The following is a 22,242-nucleotide window of genomic DNA, read 5'->3' on the forward strand; positions in this document are numbered from 1 at the left end:
CTAGAATTTCTATTAGGATGAAGGACTTGGAGTACTTATTACAGGCAGGAGAAATGCCCTGCTTAGGGCTTGTCTTCAAGGGAAATTTTTAGCAGTTGTACGTGTATAATTATACTGGGATAGTTAAACTGGTGTAACTCCTTGGGTGGATAGTTTTATTCCAAAGAGAAATAAGTTATACTAAAAAAGATCCTTGTATATTGGAATAAGAGTGTCCATATGGGGAGTTACACTGGTGGTATCATACGGGTTTAAATTCAAACCTTTGCTTGTAGTGGTATAATCTTCCTGTGTAAAGAAGCCTAATATAGTGAGTGGGGCAGCTACTGTGACTGGAGCTCTGCTAGAGTGCACTGGAAATAAATCTCCTTGTCTTGGAGGCAGGTGAGCAGCCATTCATGTATCCCACCAACTTCCTAATGTCAGAATGGTACTCCTCTAGGCCAGGCAAACGACTCAGCAACTGGACCTGCCTTTCCACACCCCTCAGGTGTCTCCAGGCTAGGGTATCCACGGAGACAGGCTCTTGAAGCATCAGTTTCCACCCAAATATGCTGTTAATTCCATGCATGCTTACAGCCTGCACTGGCACACAGTACTATATAGATTCAGATACAGCACCCACAACACACCTGTGCTGGAGGAGTAACATATAAACCCTCAGCCAACATCCATCACAGGCAGAACTGTTTAATTAGGCAAGTTACAAATTCAGGAAAACCCAAAAGGGGGGCACCATGGCCTAGTGGCTGGAGCATTGACTGGACCTCAGGACACTTGAGTTCTATTCCAGCTTGGCTACTGACCTGAACAAGCCCTTCACCTCTCTGCTTTAGTTTCCCTGTCTACAATTATCCCGACATCCTTGGTAAAGTGCTTGGAGATCTACTGATGAAAAGCACTGTGTAAAAACTAGGCAATATTAAAATGGCTGCTGACCACGTGTTAATGTCACTCTCCCCACCAGAGCTTTACAGGAAAGAAAACCATTCATAATTATTTAACTCTCCAAACTTTTAAGAATATCAGCTCCAGTCCTTTTTTGTGCCAGGTTTAATTTCCTTAGTAAATACAGCTATTGTTCTTCCTATGCCTGTTCAGTGGATAAACAGAAATTGTTTCCTGGAGCTTTCAACCTAACACATTGCAAGGGTACTACATTCTGCTGGCAGGAAAGAAGTGTAACAAGTTAATGGCATTCCTTAGGATCTGAACACAAATTAATAACCAATACAATAATTACCATTAAAAAAGTCAACTAATACCACACATTTCCCTTGTGCTTAGAAGGAGAAATAATTCTGGTAACTGTGTGGTATCTCAGATAAAAACTGAGGTAACTGTTGGCAAATGACGACTTTTTAAAAGCAACCACTACAATGACTTTATAGCAATATTAGAGAACACTATTCAGCATCAGAGAGAAAAAAATACATCTATACAGAGAACCTCCAAACATCTCAGGAGTGAGACATACCAGGATGAATTAAATACAGGGAATAGAAAGATGTATTAATATCAAAAACATTCTCCTCTCTTGGAAATTCCTCTAGTGCCTGTGAATTGTAAATCAAAATTGGGTTTTCTTAGGAAGAAAAAAATATGGGAATCTAATTTTTAATCATATGTAATTAAGTAGTTTTGCAGAGTCACAAAGCCAACATCCAAAATGGACTCCGTCAGTGAAGGTTGATAGCGTAACTCCTTTAAAGTGCATGCCTCACAAAGTAGTTAGGGTATATGTAAACAATATAAATGTATGACAAACAAAGACATCGTAATGTTGGTGTTTTCAAAGGAGCCTAAGGGTTGGGAAGTCAATGGCGTCTGGGTGTCTAAGTCCTTTAGGCTCTTCTGAAAACACCAGCCTTTCTCCTTAGGGCCAAGTTTTCTGAAAATGGTCACAAAATTGTTATGCCCCATATGCAAGCCCATGGGTGAGCAGGCCGAGGGATATATACATTTGGGAATGTAAAATAGGTACCATGATGCTCTCATACCCCTTTGCCGATGCTGTTCAGACACATACATATGGGTTTGAATTTAACATGTTAATTTTATTGAACATTTTAAAGTTTGTCTGGGACACAGTGATTACGAGTCCCCAAGATTTAAAATCATTCTTGGGATTTGTATAATGCCTTCTATCAGAGAATCTCAAATCATGGTACAAACATTAGTGACTTAAGGTTATATTACCCCAGTTTAGTACAGAAATTGACCCAAGAGATTATGGGCCACATTTTGCACCACTGAAGTCAGTGGAAGTTTTCCCATTTATCTCAATGTCAACAGGATCAGGCTTTAAAAGACTTGCTCAAGTTCACAAGAAAGTTTGCAGCAGAGACAGGACTAAAACAAAGACTGTCTGACTTCCAGGCCCCCTCAAGAGTTTTCTATAGGGAAAATTATATGGCTGTGGAGAAACTGAATAAGAAGCCTACACACAGAAAGATCAAGAGTGGGCCTGGTGTAGAGAGCTTACTGCTGAGAAATCAGTATTTAGCCTGACAGCAAGCAAGCTTACTGCTTCTCCAGTAATCACCAAGATCATCAATAAAGACTACAGAATGAAACTGAAGACAGATGACAATTAGGTAAAGATGGAGACATCTGCTGTGCTTCCATGTAGACTCATTTGAAGGATGCACTAGGGCCGTTAAATACAATATTTTTGTAGTGGCTAATTTCATCCCTGATTATCACATTTCAATATATCTTAGTCTAAATAAGTTGCACTCTAAAAAAATCAGTGGCTCATTCATTATGTCTACATGTTTAAGAAGGTTGGCTTTAAGGGACTCGAGCTCTCAATTCAATTCCACCATAAGCTTTCTATGTGACTTGGGGCATGATATTCTCGGTGTCTCAGAGCCTCATCTGTAAAATGGGGACAATAGCATTTCTCCCTCTTACCCTTTGTCCATATTTATTCAGGACATAAACTCTTCAGGGCAGGGCTTATGTCTTTGGTCAGCACCTAGTACAATGGGGCCTAGATCACAGTTAGGTCTTTTAGATGCTACTGGAATACAAATAAACAAACAATTGGGACAAGCAAAAATTCAACATTTAAACAGTTTGATTAAAAATCAGTTTCCCTCTCAGTTAATCAGGTTTTACTCTCATGACATCTGCAATGTCATAAACATATGAGTTCTCCAGTTGAGTCCACCCGGGAAAACAACATTGACAAGACCTGAAGTTAGAATGTAGAAAAACAGGAAATAAATACTTATTTAAAAAAACCCAAAACACTTGAAAACGTTCAGGTCTTTTCTGTACATTGGAAAGAAGCAAAAAGAGGCAAAAAAACAAAAAACAGCTTCCCCCCCCCCCCCCCCCCCCCCCCCCCCCAACTGTGTGTGTGTGTGTGTGTGTGTGTGTGTGCGCGTATGTAAAATCAGCTGAACAGGTGAGAAGAGTCCCCACTGTCCTTCTCTGCAGGCACTTTCCTCACACAAAGAAGTATTTTATAACAGTATATCAGCATTGTGTGTATGTGAAAGGTTCTTGATAGGACAGCTCCCCTGGTAAAAATAAGCAATTTTAAAAGTCATTCATTGCTGTTTGATTTTTACAGAAAGTCAACAAGAAAGAGACTAGCAACAGGAAAAGAAAGCAGCAGGAAAAGAATGAGACTAGCAAGAGGAAGAGATTCTGTTAACAACTGTATCTCTATGTCCTAGTGTTTCCTCTTCCTGTATCTGAACTAAGCAACCTGAACTGTCTTGGGCTTCAGATGCCGGATATTTTATTTCCGCTGTCAGCTGTGTCCATGCTCATGTTGTCATAATTCACTTGCATTGATAAGGGCTATGTTTTAGATTTAGGTCCATTTAAAAAAGATCAGCAGAAGAACTCCTCACAAACCAGTGACCAGACTGGGTGAGTGGAAATTTAGTGATGATCGAAGGAGACAAGTCATAAAAGTCAGTCCTTTAAAACACAAAAATACTGATTTTTAAATGTTTTTAAAATAAAATATTGACACTTAGCTGAAGACCACCTCCTGCTAAATCAAATCTAATTACTGGGCTGATGACACTACAAGGGTCATTTGTTTTCTCACAGCTGTGTTTGATTCAATAAGTTGCTAAGCAATAGAGATGGCATCTGTAAGTGTAGTTATCAGTCTTGTCACCCCATCCATAAGTTTTTCAATGGTGACCTTAGCTAGCCCTGTCTTAAGCTCCATGCTAACAGACTGGCTGTCCAACTGCATCTGCTCCTGTGTTCTGCACATGTCTTAATCCCATTGATATTGGAATCTGTGTAGTTGTTCTACCCTACCGCTTATGTTGGCAGAATTTATGCCTCTCAGGGGTGTGAACAAACTATCCCCAGTGACATAAGTTACACTGACATAAGCACCAGTGTGGACAGCGCTATGTCGGTGGGGGAAGCTCTCTCCCATCGGCATAGACGGTCTTCACGAGACGTGCTGCAGCGCTATACATGTAGACGTGCTCTCAGTACCCTTTTCCCCCAGAATAATCAGTGTCGGTAATCTAAAAGACAGGGACAGGAAAACACAATAAAGGGAATGCTGCAAATAAAAGGAGCGACAGTTCCCTGCAATACTAAAGCGGTCTGAAAAATAAAGCACGTCGGAGGAGAACAGAGAATAGCTGCATTAAAAACAAAAACAGAAGAATTGATGGAAAGCTAAAGAGGACTCTAGGCACTCAGGACAAGGAGAAGGAGATCATGTGATGGATCCTCTCACGTGTTTCTCAGGTGGTCAGGGAAACAGCATTTATGCATCTGATGAAGAAGATAGAGATGCTCACTCACTGTACTTCTAGATCTGTTACCTGTGTCACAGTTATTGAGCTAACTGCACCTTTTCCCACCATGTGGTCTCTGTATGCATCCCTTCTCAGACCTCAGGCCATCATCTTCCTCAGAGTGGAATCACACGATTCTCCAATTCCCAGACCAGGTCTTGGGCTTCCGGCCCCAGATACCAACTGTAATTACCTCAGCAGGCCTGAGTTACGTTCAGTACCTGCAGTTCTGTTACTCACTGACCAAATAGCACTTGAAAAGCAAAGTATTACTTTATTTAGAACTGAAGCAATTCAGAGCAAGCAGATCTTAAAGCAATAAACAATCTATATGCTGTCTAGCTTCCTTAAACTTACTATCCAGTGAAAGCTTGGGAAGGCCCCAAACCACAGACCCTCCCACAGGATCTATGTCAGTATCTGGGACAGAACTCACTTATAATTCCCCCCTCCCATTAGAATCCTTTTAACCATTTAGTGACCCTTTGATGTCCAGGTCCCTGGCAAAACAGCTGTGTAACTTTGGCTAAAGCCTAGAAGCTATCTTTACTGCTCATAGTGCAGGCTGCACAGCCATTGTCTTGGAACCAGACTGCAAGTGTTTGTTGGGTGGTTGCTTATCTGTAACCAGAAAAATATTTGGAACCAATGGGACTCCTCATTAATACTTTGTGGAATCAGGCCCTAAATCAGGTAAATTGGCACTTACTGTAAATCAGGTATAATGATACTTATTTGCTTTCAAATTCTCACTGTAACATTTAATTTTAGCATCTGAATTAGTCCTTCCCTTACCTGTTTGCTCCATTAATTTACAAATAATTTCTTCTGCTTTATTATCTTCTCTAGGCCCAACACTCTCCACTTTTTCCTTGGGATTAAAGGACAAGTACTAGAGCCTGGCTATTTTCTGTTTCTGAATATAACTTTGAATTATTTTATTCTTGCTCTTGTAAACCCAATATCTTGTTCTCACTAAGGACCACTTGTTGATTTGCTGACTTTTTATTTTATTTTAATATTCTATCCTACTCTTATCCTTCTCAACCACTTTGGCTCATAGGTGCTATATCAATAAATAAAATGTAATGTATTATGGCAATTACAAAGTTAATGGGCAACAGAAAAACAAAGACCACTACATAAATAATCAACTATGAAAAGATATGATCTGGATATACAGTTCCATGACTTGACCACCGTTAACCCACATAGAAATAAATGTATAAAAAATGTGGTTAACAGTTAAATTGAAAGGCATTTCCTTCCGTAATTTAAGCATTAAAGCTCCAATTCAGCAATGAACTTAATCATTCACTTTTCCTGAGGTCAATGGGACTACTCGCATGCTTAATACTCACCACTGCATTGCTTTCCTGCTTGTTTTTCCAATAGTGCCCTATTAAGCTAGATCAATACATTCATAAAGGAAAATTCTAATAACCCAGTGTAGCTACACAGTAATTTTACCTCACTGCCCAGGTCACATACAATATTCATAAAGTTGTTATATATCAGTATTTTTAGATTATTACATAGCAGCTCCATGTCCATCACAGTCTGAGTTACTAAAAGTGTGCTAAATTTCTCTGAGCCTATTTTAAAGCATAACCTATGTGTGCTTGGCAAACATTGCCTTATATGTTCCATAACATTTTATACTAAGACGTGCCCTTTATTGTACGTGGTAGGTTAGATTTTCTATCAAATACTCTGATTTCCAGCAGTATACAGCTGGACTATAAGAAATATGCTTGGATTGGAACTCTCCATACAAAGTTTAATCTGGAGGGCAAATACTTTACAAAATTTGTGAGGGGAAATGTTGGTAGGACCATTTTTATAGTTAGCAAAGAGAGCCATTGAAGTTAGAATTTTATGATAGATTTTATCCTTCTATAAAGCTAAAATTTACATGTGATTAGATCACAATTTGATCCACTGATGCCCTTAGCCTTTATTTTATGTAAAAGGTCCCTTCCATCTAGGAACTTCTGTGACATTTAACACCATGATATCTGAGGTCCCACTAACTTTTTTTTTCCCCCCTAACAAGAATTTCATTTAGCATATTGCCACCTGGAGGAGCTGTTCTGATGTATGGGCTTGTAACAGCTTCTGAATCTCTGAGCTAAGAAGATTTACATGAGAAACAAGCTGGTTTGAATCTAACAAGTTAATGTTTTGAAAAAATAAAATTGTAAATCAGCATTTTTAACACAGCCCATAAACTCATTGGGTGAAAACCTGGCCCTGTTGAAGTCAATGACAAAGCTTCCATTGATTCTGGTGGAGCCAAGATCTCACCCAATGTTTTCTGTTACAACTCAGGAGAGGCCAGCACTGTTGATCTGTTTGATTCTTACATTTTTAGAGGTGTCTTATAAACTTACTTACCAAACTATTGTTAAAAGGAGAATGAACTTAGCACACGCACACCCCAACAGAGCACATTCCAGACTTACCCCTGGGAGGAAGGTAGGTTGTACCACACTCATTTTACACTTGGGTGAACCAAGATACACAGAAATTAATGGCCTTATGCATCTCTCATTCACACACAGAGATTCCAACTGACTTCAATGAGACTTAAGCATATTTTTAAAATTAAGCACATGCTTTAATATTTTGCTGAATGACATGACTAAGGTAACACAGCATGTTAGTGGGATTAAAATCCAAGAGTACCAGATCTGCTTTTCCTGAGCGCCATTAGATCACATAAAAACAAGTAACCAGACACTCAACCGGTGAACTGGCTTAGTGCCATTGATTCGAAAGCTTTCCTAGCTGAGTCCTTACTGCACTGAATCCATGTACAAGCCAAATAACTAATAATAAAAAGAGATTGCTAGTTATTACTATTCATGATCCCGATTGCACTAGTTGGATGGAGGAATGATTGATGGCGGGGACTCAGAATGACGACGACGATGAATCACGCAGGGAAATATAACTGATCACTGAGCTAGATTAAAATTTTTATATTCCATTCATTTATGAGAGCTCTAATGAAAATGATCACTCACTTTTTGGTACAATTATATAAAGCAGTGTCTTGATTAGGAAAACTGTAGAGACTTGTATTTGTTTCCATTTCTATGGTAGTACAAAAGACATTAGATAAAAAATAGTCATACTGTTGGATTTAAAATTTGACTTATAAATAACCAAGACTATCTGGATTTTTTTCATCTGTCCCTGTTTGAAAGGTATATTGATAAAACTAAAATGTTACTGATTTTCTTTCAATCCCTGACAGAATTACAAGTTTTCACTCCCCTCTTTATGTTAAATAGTAAAGCAAGCCAAATGAGGTGATAACATATCTCAGCTTTATCAGTAGAAAGTTAAACTAAGTTGCTTTCAAAAGTCCTTTCCACAAGTTGCAGCACTGGAGAACTCTTAGCCTTTATCTGATACATACCTTTGAATTCAAAGCAGCTAGATATAGGCAATTCATTTCTTGTCCTTTCTCCATAACAACATAGCATACATTTGCAGAGTACAGGCTAGAACCCTCTTCCCACAGCTCCAACACACACAAACTTTGTTATAAAAACATGTGTTGGTGGGAGCTGTTGTGTACTCAGCACTTTTGAAAATCAAGTGACTTAAGTGACTTTATACAAATTAATTAACCCTACCCTTAGGCTCCTGTTTTTAAAAATCTGACCAGAATATTTAGTCACAGCTGACTCCATTTTGTCCCCCCTCCCAAAAAAATAGCCTCCCATCATAGCTTTTGAATGACATTTTTTGCTACTCATGAATAGGTGCAATCACAAAAACACACATAATCATGCAGAGATTGATCATTCTTAATGAACAAAATAGATCAAAAAGTCTCTCCTGTTTTAGACTCATTGGATGGGATAGGTTCCCTTTGTCTTGTGTCTCAATAGTCCTGTTTAACTCTTTAAAATATTGTCTGACTTAATGGCTTTGAGTTTGAAACTTAATACTCATGAATACATGATTGGTTTTCTCTTTGTTGATCCCTATTAGATATTTCTTTATCTGGGCCATCTCAGACTTTGGCTGAAGAATTTGCAAAAGCTGCAGGGCAGCTTAAAAAAGAAGCTCCTGGTATCAGATTTGGCAAAGTCGATGTCACAGACCAAAAAGATCTGAAAAAAGAATTTAACATTCAGGAGTTTCCTACTGTGAAGTTCTTTGTGGATGGTGATAGGAAAAATCCTATAGATTGCAAAGGTAAACTGTTGTTTGGACTGATGGAAGTGCATAATATCCATTGTATTACAGATGGAAAAGACTTACTATATTATTGACTGGACAAGAATATAATGCTCAGACAGAGAATGTACTTGCTATTAAACAGATTCTGCCCTTGATGTTGTATGTATATTTATCTCTGCATATCTAGCTATCTGTGTGTACATGTGTGCATTTAATAAAGACAAACTAGGATTTGAACTCGCCTTCCAAAGTTAGAATTTAAATGCTTGTCTCTGACCAGCAATGAAGATAGCAGCCAAATTCTCTGCTGGCATAACTCCATTGACTATAGTGAACTACCATGCACGCCCACTAACTCCAATGAGCTTGAATACAATGGAGTTACACCTGCAGAGAATTTGGCCCAATTACTGCTTAATTTGCATTTGTTACACCCACAGGACTCTCAATACAAGTTACTTGCACAGTATGAGTACAGCAGAAGTCTGCACTATGGTTTGGAGAGGACTGTTTTAACAACAACCTTGTCTGTTTGCTTAAAATATATATATTTGTTCTATGATTCTATAACCCAAGAAGGAATTTTGAAGCTGGCAAATTAACCACCAGAGGGAGCTCCCATAAGGCCCAGTAATGCAATGGAATCACTTAAAAAGATAGCATTTAAAGTACATGAAGATATATTAAACAAACTATAGCGTTTGGGCTGTGCATTCCATAGTTCAGAATATGTACAATCCCCGGAAATCCAGACTTGATTAGAGCTTTTGCTTCTTTAAAAATAGATCAAATAACATTCCTTCTTTTTGCCTACATCTCTCTCTAATTGTGCAGACTGGTTAAAATGATGTTGTCTTGCAGTTAAGAAGTAAGTAGCTTATGCAGGAGTGTGTTTATGGAGTCTGAAGACAGGCAGAAAGGCCAAGATTTTTTTTAAAATGGAAGCCTAAAGTTGGGCTTCTAAACCCACTTTTAGGCACGTGAACAAGTGGCCCCATTTTCAGAGCTGCTGAGCCCCCGTCACTCTCACAGACCTCAGTGGAGTTGTGTTCTCACTACTTTTATTCCATCTTGTGCATCATCAACAGAATTTTTTTACTGAGTTTCAGTCATTACACTTGTGCACACAGGAGGCCCTGCACAGGTGTCACTGAAGACATGATTTGCCCAATGAACTTTTATTAGTGCATGAGAATGAAAGTACTGAGCCTGAGCCTTTAAGGCTAGCAAGAAACTACTTTAACTTTTTAACTTGCAAACTCATTTGATATGTATGTTACTGAGAGTCAGTGAACAAGGACCCTCGCAATGTCAGAGTAGAGCTGCCCTTTCGGCATTGCCTATAAATGAGTTGCGAAGAGTTTAAACATAAGAATTCATAAAGAATTCACAAATCATCTATTATACACAACTCCAATAATTACTAAAATTACAGTCGGTTGACTGGTAAGCCATTTATTTACAATGATGAAAATCAAACAAGTGCTCTCACTGATAAGTAATAGCTATTTGAAGTATTCAGAGTGGCCAGATCTGAATGTGCTTTAACTATACAATTAGTTATTTATTAGAGGAAATGTGTAATCCTTAAACAAACAAATGCTTTTGATGTTGCACTGACAAAGTTTAAAACAGGAAAGTTCACTGAAATATTTAATGAAAGAGGGATTTTTTTTTAATGGTCATCATAATACTTGATAAACGGAGCCAAATCCTAGTCCTCATAAAATCAATGGGCCATTTAGTTCAATGAGGCCAGGATTTGGCCCAAATACACTAAGTACAAGGGCATTTTGGGCAAATACAAGACCATGATTAATCTGGTGAAGGATTTGCTGAGGTTTGTATGGCTGACATAAAACAGATTAGCTGTAAGAACTTGGATCTGCATGTAGACAGCATTTGAATGTCGTGCAGCCACTAGGTACTGCTCTGCCGCTTTACATTTCAGGCCTGTGCTCTCCAGTACAAATGTCAGCCTGCCATGCTTTCAAAAAAATATTATTCAGAATTAGTTGCAGTGAAGTTTGCTGCAAAATGTCTTAGTGGCAATCAACTGAATTGGCCTGCCCTGAATTTTAATCTTGTTACATTGATAAGATACACAGTTTCAGGGTCTGGATGTTTGATCAACTGTTTGTAATATGTAGTAGGACTACACCATAGCACAGTACATACAGACTGATACTATCTTGATGCTCTCTTTTTCATATACAATTCTGACAACCCTTTGCTTGACCCCTCTGTGTACATCGATGCCATCTTCTTAAAGAAGGTTCTGTTGAAAAAGTTAAAGGAGCATTCTTTTAGACTGGGATCGTCAGTTCCTTAAGCCCACTTTGAGCCATTAGGGTTCATATTTCCAAACTTTGCCCTGCAAATATGAGGGCTAGAAATTTTATTTTTAAATGAAAGCTGAGATTCTTTTGTAAATAACTTGGCCCCAGGAGCTGGGCTTTAAGGAAAAAACTCCATATATTGTAATACTTGTGATAAAATCATGAGAGTTGGCAACACTGATGTTGGGTACTGAGTTGGGTACCTAAAAACTGCAAGCATCCACAATTAAAGGACACATGACCATCTGGTCCTTAATTCTTATCTGTAAACCAGAAAAGCTGAGCTCTAACATTGAAGAAACATTTTAATATGCCTCAGCACCTATCACTTCTCTTCTGCTGTGCAAGAGGTACAAATCTAACACCTAATTTAACTGAATAGATAGTTCAATGAACTGTGGAATTGGTTTGAAGTCATGTCGGATTAAACCACAGGTTATTTCTGTATAGCTCATGGGTGCCCTAGAGTCAAATACCTGCCATGTGAATCTTTGTGCTCCATGCTTTCCTACTTGTCTGAGAGCCCTGACCCATAAAATCTGTGATTGAACAGTTAATTAGTAATGCACAACTGTTGTTTACAGACAACCCAGAAAGTACAGTGACGACCCACAAACACTCTACTGTAATACCCTGAACCTCTTCAAGTGCTTGGAATCGATTTGAATTTCAATGCTTAAGGCAACCTTTAACTATCTAATAGTCAAGAGTTCAAGGGTACGTGGAGTCCAAATGAATTTAGACTCTACAACCTTGTACACTTCTTGTCATCTTGGTTATTCAGAAAAGTGATGACTTTTGTAATTCTCTTTTACAGTCCTTTTCATTCTTTCCTTGTTCCAAAGGAGTCAGAGAGGCCTCTGCATTTATTACCTGGGTGAGAAGAAGAATAGGACCCAGCACTATGCTTATCAACAGCACTGATCAGGCTGAAGCTATCATTAACTCTGAAGATTTGGCAGTGATTGGCTTTTTTAAGGTAACTCAATGGAAAGTCAAAGGCCATTCTGCCTTTGTGACCAGGCCCCACATTTTTTGCCACTGTCACCAAAGACCATATTTCCAAAGGTGCCTAAAGTTGGCCCCAAAAACTAGGCCTATTGTTTGCTACATTTTTTTTCCCCATGCACTTATTCCTGCATATGTTTTTACACAAGCAAACACTTGGGTTTAAACAAGGCCAGATTCTAGCTGTAAAGCCTCACTCCCATAGTATTTTCTCTGTGTGTACATGCACAGAGGTTTTCTGCCTGAAGATATTCCTGGAGCAGTGATGGTACAGCCCCAAGCCAAAGTAGCTCTTATTATCTTGGATACAGTGCTCCCTGCTGAACCATCCCAGCGCTACCAGTTGATGTAGAACAGGGCAATCAATAGTCTTGGCATCCTTCCATCCCCTTCTCTTTCCCCTTTGGAGAGTCTTAATGGCATTGGTGGTTCTGCCCATGCACATCCTGGGTGCTCCTCAGGGGCAAGAATTGTGACTACATCAATAGTCACGTAAGCAATGCTAGTCACATTTTAATCTCAGATAGAGAGCTGGCCATCTAAGTAACTGATTTTCATTCAAAGATCTGACTTCTTGTACTTGTAAAACCATAAACATGGGCTCAATTTGAGGCACTGGTGAAAAATTGACCCTTACCATTTAATTTTGTTGAAAACCAGAAAATATAATCCATTGCACTAGGATACATTTTTGGTTTAACAACTTCATTTAAAAGAGGGAAATGTCTTAGTGAGTTTGGAATCAGATGACTGTAAAATACATGCAAACTGTAGATTTTAGCTGCTGACAATTGGAAAAATCTGCTATCGCTATTTCCTAGTTAAGAATTAATAAAATATTATATTGCACCTGGGCCAAATCCTGTACCCTTTATTCTGGCAAACTCCCATTGGTTCAAGGACTGAAGAAGAACGGAAAGATTTAGGGCTGAAAAATATTAAGCAGTAAGCACCATTGAAAAGTAAATATTCAGAGTGACACAGTAAGTTCCTGTGGCATGCAATCTAAGGTCCATTCTAAAGTCCATAGAACAGTACTGAATTTTCTTACTTTTTGTTGGCACCCTCTGTACATTTAATATAATTAAATCTGTATTCTGATTTTTTCTAACTAAGCAGGTATTTATTCTTCTGTCTGTCCAGGTCTTTTGAACTCATCTAATACCATGGAGTCTGAGCACATTCTCAATCTTATCAAGCCTAAAGTGCTATTCCTATAATTTAACTATTATAATTTATACTCCAACTTTTATTGATTGGGCAACTTGTTGGGGTAATTGAAGTATGTTGCTGCCATAGCACCTTAGGGGTAGAGGCAGGTATGTACTGAAAGCAATGGGTCAGAGGTGAAAATGCTCACCCTAACTAGAGTCTTGCTCCAGAAGTTGCCCTATTGAAATCATTCATGAAATAAGGTGCAACTCACAAAAGGACTCACAATCCGGCCCAGTATAATAGTGTTGCTGGAGTATGCGGATAGTTAGTGCCTGAAGACTTCTTTGATTGGAATTTGTGAATTCATTTGGAGAATGAAATGATTATAGATGATCATCAGCATCAGTTAGGACGTGTCAGAAATACAGCAGGTGGAAACCAATAAAGCACTGTCTAAATAAATAAAGAGCCGGATTTGGCCTTCTATTAGTCACAGATTGCTCACCGATTGCAAATGCCAGAATATGTCAGGAGGTCTCAGCATATAAATTACTATTCATTTAGCATGAAATAATTCTCTGATTAAATGGAAGCTGCAAGAGCTGTTGCCTTTCATCATTGTTATTTACTATTAATGGGGGGCTGACAGCATGCTGACTATCCTACAGATTTAGGAGACAAGATTTCTGCCTTGAATAGCAGCTTCCTATCTAAGCATCAGACATAGACAAAACAATTCAGACATATGTCATCAGGTAGGTCCTCAGTCAAGCAGAGATCTTTCCTCTCTAAAGTGACCATACGTCCTGTTTTGGCCAGGACAGTCCCTTTTTTAAGTCCTGTCCCGGAAAACGGGTCAAATGCCCACTTTTGTTTTAAAAAGTGAGGTGCAGAGGAACGTGGGGTGCAGCGAGCGGCAATGACTGTCCCGCTCAGGGTGGGAGGCAGGGCTCAGGCACGGGGGAGGCAGGGCTGTGGCAAGCAGCAATGCCAGCTCCAGTCTTGCGCAGGGGACAGGCAGGGCTCAAGTGAGTAAAGATGCCAGCCCCGCACAGCAGGCAGGCAGTGCTTGGGTGAGCAGTAACTCTAACCCTGTGCGGGGAGATGGGGCAGGGGTAGGGCAAGCTCCGCCTGAGGAGGGAGGCTTGGGCGAACAGGTCGGGCCAGCCCCATGTGGGGAGCGAGGCTCGGGCGAGCTAGCCCCACACCGTGTCCTGTGTTCCCTTTGGGAAATATGGTCACCCTATTCCTCTCTGACCTACTGCATAGAAGGGACCCTCTTCGTGTGACTAGCACTGCTCCTGTGTAGAAGGAGTGAAGCGGTGTCAAGGTCAGGTGCTGTGATAACTCCTTCTCCACTTGGGCAGACCTTCCCAGGGCCAGGACTTGCCAGGGGCATTGGTGGTGCAGAGGAATAAGCAGGCCCATGTTGAACGGGGTAGTATGGGGGTGGAGATCAGGGAGTATCACAGCAACTCCATATCAGTCCAGCAGATGCAAGGTAGGCTTCAGGACTTTTTCCAGATCGCTAGTGTCGGTGTTTACCAGAGATCCTAGATCTGTTTCCCACAGAAAAATGCCAAATTTGCATTTTTATAGAAAATCTTAAGTTTTTGTGGAAAAAATAAAAAACACATTAACTATTAACTAAATTTTACTGGAAGTACTAGTGTCACTTATTCAATCTGCGCAACCGCCCCCCCTCTTGTGGTTGAGTTTTGAATGTGCTTTAAATTGACAGTAGAACCCGGTATATTCGATCTAATTGGGACCAGGGCCAGAGTGGAGAATCAAATAGTGGGACAATCAGGAGAACTGGCAAAGAGTTCTCTAGCCCTTATTTTAAGATGGGTGGGTCCTCAGGTGGCCAGCTCCATGCGACAGGGGCTTGCGGGAGCTAGCCTCATGTAGCACTGACAGCTGGAGCCCCAGCCCCCAGGGCAGCTGGTGATTTGGTTAATACGGAGGGCCAGATAATGGAGACTCGGGTAAATGGGGGTTCTACTGTATATCAATAAAACATGTTCAACTGATAGATATAGAGACAGTGATTAGAGAAACTGAAGTTCAGTGTTTCATCTCAATCATGAAAAAATGCAGACTTTGATGGGTTTTTTTAAAATCACAGAATTTTGTTTATTTTTAAATCATAGAAAACTAGGATCCCTGGTGTTTACTCCCTCTCCGACACCTCAGAGAACTGCATTTGGCCAGCCTCAGTCTGCCCTAACTCCCATCCATGCCAGTGCAGCACAGAATGCTAGCCACTATAAATCACTGCTTTTGTTCTACAGGAACTTCACGGTGGAGCAGTGGAAGTTTTCTATGAGACTGCGAGAGATGTGCCAGAGCTGCTTTTTGGGGTGACAGCCAGCGAGGAGGTTTTCGTTAGCTATGGCATTCGAGAGAACACTATTGCTGTGTTCAAGAAGGTAGGAATGTATGCACAACGAAATCTGCACAATAGGCTATGATAGGAACCTGTGGATAAAGAGGCACTTGGGGAAAATCTATTGTGGTAGGAATATTTAACAGGAATGCCAATAGCTTAGTGTTATAAATACTGCATTTATAGTCATGATGTGCCAATTCGTAGTACATTGCAACCCCTAGACAACTGAAATCTAAGACTGAATGGTCAAAACTGGGTGCCTGTATTCTGGCTTCTGAATCTGTAGTTAGTCACCTAAAGAAAAATGGCACAATTTTCAAATTCACTGAGCAGCTACAGCTTCTGCTGGACTCAAGCAATGTTATGGATGCTCAGTGCTTCTATAGCCCATTGGGATCTTTTTTCCTTTTCCCCAAATGATACCCTGAAGAAGAGCTCCATAAACAAAACAACAACTACAAAATTATACAGAAGTAAAATTGACAATTAGGGTACAAAGTAACCAAACCAAGAAATTGTCAAATGAGGGTTCACTTGCCCTTTCATTGTGCCTATGCATTGAAAGGGTCTTGCATTATAATTCTGAGTGCTTACACAGTGTATTAAGGTTATTGGCACAGAATATATTAAAAACATCAGCTTTATCTTGATACTTAGTTGCAACCCTGTTTATTAATCTAGCGGTGCCATTTATTTGAGAAGAGTTATGAAATTTTAGTTGCTGTTGACAAGAAAAAGTAAATTTGAGAACATGTTTAAATAATGACAGCATGCTTGCTACAGTTGAGGATAAAAGTGTACGCTTTAAAAACTTTACTTTATTATTACTCAAGGGAAAACCTGTACATAATGAAGTGTCTGAAGACGGCAAGCAGAACAAAGTGGATCTTACCAGATTAATTAAAACATTTACCATGGATCTGGTCACAGAATATAATCTTGAGGTATGTTCATTTTATGGAATTAAATAGAGCTAAAGCAAAAGAGAATTCCTGGCAGTAACCTGCCACCATAGATTCTGTGTAAAATCATCATCTCTTTAATATGTTGCTCATAGGCTACGGGTATTCCAGAACTAGCATGTGGCTATGTTGAGCTAGTCAATAAAGCTCATCAGAATTTAGAGTGGGAATCCAGTTTACACAGCTGCTGTGTTTGCCATTCACATTTCCCATACACTATACACTTCCAATCCGAGTGACTTCTATGTTAGCTTCATAAAAGGAGCAAAGGAAGAAGAAATGTAAAATCTCCATGAGAGAACCCTGTGTGTGTGTGTCACTCCCTAAAAGCTGCCATCTCAAACTGGCTTGCAGTACTGCCCACTCCAGCAGAAGCACAGAGGGACTCATGCAGAAAACCATCATAACAGTTACACAGCCACCTACACCACACCAGCAAATATTTTACAGGGCTTCAATCCAATTGGAAAGCATTTTCCTCCAGTTTTGTGAGCACAATAAAAACATCCCTCAATATCTCAATATCCCCCTATTGACTCCTTTCCTGGAAAACTCAGACTATGAAACGTCATCATGGTGGAATTCTATCATTTGTTAAACTGCATGGGAGAACCTTATATGAAATGTCAGCCTAGTGCAACAAAGTGACACTATTCTGAATTGATGGTCAATCTATTACTCGTTCCTGTTGATCATCACTACTGACCAGATAAACACATCTGCTAGCTCTAAGGACTTGCCCTACCAGTTTTGTAATCAGCCGTAAAGGTCAATAGCATATTTTAAATCTCAAGCTAAAGATGGTTATGCAACTGCCCAGAGTTTGGTTGCTTTTTAGTGGGCTGATCTCAATAGTCTTTATAGACAACGCTATCTTTACTTAGAGAACTACAGCCAGCACTAATTCTGTGCCTGGTGTTATACCAGAGGTCATACTAAATGACCATAATGGTCGATTTGATCTTAATCTATGATTAATGTTGAGGTTTTCCTTGTGCGGGAAACCACTTAGCAGCTGCTGATCTCCTCTCACTTTATCTTCTTTAAAACAATGCAAAATCCCAGGGTTATGGAAATGATGGGAAACTATATGAGTCCTGCAAAGTAAAATATGCAAAAAACCAGAAATGAATGGCATTGCTACTGGGAGCATGTGATTCACTCTTCTGCTTACAGAGAGTGGAACAGATGTTGAGCCTTTTGTTTTGCAGACATCTGTGAAGATTTTTGATGTTCCTGTTGAAAATCATATCCTGCTGTTCACCCCTAAGAGCTCAGAGACATTCAACAAGACTTATGAAGATTACAAGTCTGCTGCCGTGGAATTTAGAGGAAAGGTTTGTGATGTTGTTTACTTTAGATTCCTGCCCCACCAATGTTACTGATAGGAGCTATTTTTCTATCATGAGTCCTTAAGCAAAATGATCTGGGAAAATCAAATTAAAAGTAAACTCAAAGGGAAAGTGACGCTTTAAAAATATGATTCTGTGTCATGTACACCAAACCTATGTCTGGCCATTCCTATCAAGCCTATTTCTGATCTTGTATATACATCCCTTACTAACAGCAACTTCCAGACGTGAAAAGTTTAGCCGTGCTTTTGCAGACTCAGCTTCTAGTCTGTGATGCCATCTGGAAATACCATTCTGGGAATTTCAACAAGATGCCTGGTGGTGGCCACAGTTGAAATGAGCAGTTCTGCCATAACTGGTTTTGCAAAGAATCTGTATGACATCGTCTCCTGCGGCAAAGGGGTGTGTGGGGGGAGGGGGAGGAGCGGGGGTGCCGAGGGAAGCGTGTGTGTTTGGGGGTGGGGTAAGTAAAAAACACTTTCTAGCAATCGCCACCATCAGTTATTTAATTTTGCTGCTATTGCTCCAAATACAATAAGTGCTACAAAATGATAATTCATCTGGTAGAAAACCACCACCAACTATCTATTATTGGTAAAGACACCTGGATTATAAATATTTCAGATGTTTTGTACTATGAAGTTTTGTCATGTAATGCAGGGCTATGAGAAACAATGAGAGCTTAACAGGACTTGTAGCACAGCTTTGGTTGTGTGGAAGAGAGCAATATAATTTACCAGACTGAGAAATAAATCCAAACATTAGCGCACTGCAGTTCTATGTAGTACAGAAACATCAAGTGGATGCAGTAAAAGCCCAAACTTAGTTGGTTTAGAATTTTGTTACGATCTCGGAGCTGGGACACAGAAAAGTTTACAGTACTGCTAGGTGAACCTAGCTCAGTATGTGGTTTTGCACTATTTCAGCACCAGATAAGCCTGGATCCTAATAATGCCAAGTTTTGGGAGGTTCATTTCTGGATCTAAACTTCAAATCTGGCCTGTATTTCTATGACTAAACCAAAGCCCTTGGACTGAATTCCCTTAAACACTGGGAAATTTCATATTCCAACTCATCATCAGATTCAGTGTGAATTCCAGGCTTTTAACTGAGTTTCATGTACAGGATCTAATTTCCTTTAGCCTGAAATTCAAAGTGAAAGATGGAGTTGGTTGATGCAGGTCCCTGTGGAGAAATCCAAAAGATGTTGATTTGTGTGAACAGCTGCTCAGCTCTGTTTCTAAGTTAATAGACTTCTGCCTTTAGGATGCAATGGGATGCTATGAAGCTGGATATCCAGCCTGCTGCTTCTTTTCCAGATAATGTTTATCTTGGTGGACACAGATGAAACCAGAAATGGGCGCGTTTTTGAGTATTTTCGAATCACTGAGATAGACGTCCCTGCAGTGCGAATCTTAAACCTGACGAGTGACGCAAAGTACAAAATGCCTGCAGATGAAGTGACTGTGGAGAATCTAAGAAGTTTCTGTCACAGCTACCTAGGTGGGAAAGCAAAGGTATGCCTCTCTGAAGAGACAGAGTCAGACGTCCATTTTATGCCAGCTGAAGTTTCTGGCACATTTGCAAAAATAAAGTGAAAGTGTCATTTAAGTTCTTACTCTACCTCTTGTACTAGCCTGGTTCTGATTTTACAAGCTTGCTCAGTTCATACTAGTCCACTCCCTTATTTTGGATAACTGAGACGGACCACAAGATTCTCAGCTCTGCCAATGACTGTGTGTGAATGTAGGCAAGTCACTGAACGGCCTGAATTTTAAAGGTGATGTGAACATCTAAATTTCATTAACTGTAACTGGCATTTATGCTGAACATCTCTGAATATAAGGCCATGAAGCCTCTCTGAGCTTCATTTTCCCCATCGGTATAACAGCGATAATAATATTTGCCAGCCCCAGTGGGTGATATGAGACTTCATTAGTACTTGAGGGCTTTGAGTACTTAGAGCTTTGAGATTGTGGGAAGGTGCTACAGAAGATCCTGATAGTTTCTATAAAAGTGCAAAATATTATAAGATCTTGTAGTTGTTGTGAATGGATTTCCTTATTTTTGTGACTCCTTATAATTCTTTTCACTAGAATTATTTTCTGCTGGTTCACTCCATATTCTCATTACAATAATTGTCATCATGATCAGGTATCAGAATGTTCATGCCATATCTGAAAGAATCTACGAAAGAAAGTGTAAACTGTATTGTTTTTTCAGTGTTCTGATGGTTGATTTGCCTTCATACTTAACAACTTCCATCAAGAGGAAGGAAGGAACCATGTGGAGGGAACAGAGAAATCTAGGGAGTGGCATCCATCCCAGTGATATAGCCACCTCACTCCTCTTTATAGCCGCAATCAGCAAGCTCTATAGTTCTCTAGATTTTGACTGTCATTCAGCCAAGTTTTGTAGGACAACTGGATTGTGTAGGTTCGAGTAATCTATTAATGGTTTGACATGACTGACAATATTTTTAAAAGCTAGGTATAGTAAATAAGGGCATTTGGTGAGACTTGTCTAGTCAGACTCACTTTAACCTGAACTGGAGATACATCTTCCTGAAATCCCCTTTTCTTTCATATCCTTCTTTCTCTTTTTGATTAGCCACATGTGTCTAGTGAAGAAATTCCAGAGGACTGGGACAAGAATCCTGTTAAGGTGCTTGTTGGAAAGAACTTCAACAAGGTTGCCTTTAATAAGGCCAAGAATGTGTTTATAATGTTCTGTGAGTATCATTCTAGGTTGTATTAACGTGATCTTTTTGAGGTGAAAATGCAAATGCATTTGTTCTATATCAAACCAACCACTATACATTATAGAGGTTCAGATTAATATACTTTTGCTGTTCACTCAAAGCATTATAGGAAGATTTGTGACATGACCCACACTGTTTCCTTATGTTATGTGCTGACTTAAGATTGCTCTGTATAAGGAACCCCATAGACAATGTTTGTCAAGGCGGTGTGAAATCTTGATGTTGAAAGACAGAGCTATCCTGGCATTTTACTGCACAATTGTAACATTCAAATGTGCCATACTATTGGAACTAGACTGTGTCCCATGGACACATCCCATAGCAAGTGGAGGACATCTTGCTGTGATACTCTAGGAGCGCCCCAGAAAAGGAATTGTGGTTCCTTTGCTGCTCCCCTTAGCTCTGAGAGAAAGTAGTTTCCTGCTGACCTATATAGCAGGAGATCACTATCCCCACAGCAACCAGAGCAGCTCTGCCTATTTCCCACCCCTCCCCTGCCACCTATTCCAGGGTGGGAGTAGCAGATAGATGCATAATAAGCTTATGCACCCAGATCCACAATCAAAGGAAGCCAAGCTCTTACTCCCCACTGTGCCTCTGCACGGGTGCATAATCCAAGACCAAACCTAGCCCTATCCTGCCCATTTGACGCTTTTGTGAACAAGTTTCCAAGCTTGCTGGTGTTCTGATGAACACCATTGGAAAAATGTGGTCCTTAGGGAAACAAAGACAACTGAAAATGTCAGGTAGCCATTAACATGAAGAAAGATGTGCGTGTGTTCAGATTATCACAAACTTCGGAAGTATAAGTTTGTAAGAAGGATGGTGGAGAACACTGCTTTGCAATCATGCAACTGCTGCTGCTGCAGCCTCATTTTCCTTTAAATTGCCTCCACGTGAAAGAAGATACCCAATCCAATTCCCTAACAGTCTTGTTCCTGCTGCTGTTCCTCTCTGAACTTGGACCTTTTGTCCTAATCTGATCCATAAAACTATTTTTCACAATTAATTGTATTTTTCCAAGGCCATAGGGAGGCAGAGGGAGGGGAAAGGCATTAATTGGACTTTTAAGCCATCAAATCATCTCCTACAGAAAAATTCCCTTGGACATACTAATAATTAAATCTTTATAATAATTTTGTTACATTTAGGATCTCAAAGCTGATTGCAAACTATCTGTAGGATCCCCTTCATCCACTGCTGAATTACAGCAGCACCAAAGGGACTGTGGAAAATATTTAAGCGCCCAAGACTGTAGCACTAAGGTTTAGGAAAGAAAATTG

General features: G+C 39.8%; 1 protein-coding gene across 1 annotated transcript in view; it reads left to right on the top strand.

Annotated features, from left to right (window-relative positions):
- The window catches only part of PDILT (protein disulfide isomerase like, testis expressed), a 36,177-nt gene that overhangs the window by 5,643 nt on the left and 8,292 nt on the right, over positions 1-22,242 (top strand). The window contains exons 2-8 of the mRNA XM_067551020.1: positions 8,799-9,005; positions 12,175-12,308; positions 15,787-15,924; positions 16,718-16,828; positions 18,058-18,183; positions 19,518-19,715; positions 20,809-20,929. Of these exons, the coding sequence (XP_067407121.1) occupies positions 8,799-9,005; positions 12,175-12,308; positions 15,787-15,924; positions 16,718-16,828; positions 18,058-18,183; positions 19,518-19,715; positions 20,809-20,929 (1,035 nt within the window). The remainder of the gene's footprint in view (positions 1-8,798; positions 9,006-12,174; positions 12,309-15,786; positions 15,925-16,717; positions 16,829-18,057; positions 18,184-19,517; positions 19,716-20,808; positions 20,930-22,242) is intronic.

Source organism: Emydura macquarii, unplaced genomic scaffold (assembly GCF_026122565.2).
Source record: "Emydura macquarii macquarii isolate MOO-44397 ecotype Brisbane River unplaced genomic scaffold, CSIRO-AGI_Emac_v2 contig_1348, whole genome shotgun sequence".
In the NCBI taxonomy this organism is placed as follows: domain Eukaryota; kingdom Metazoa; phylum Chordata; order Testudines; family Chelidae; genus Emydura; species Emydura macquarii.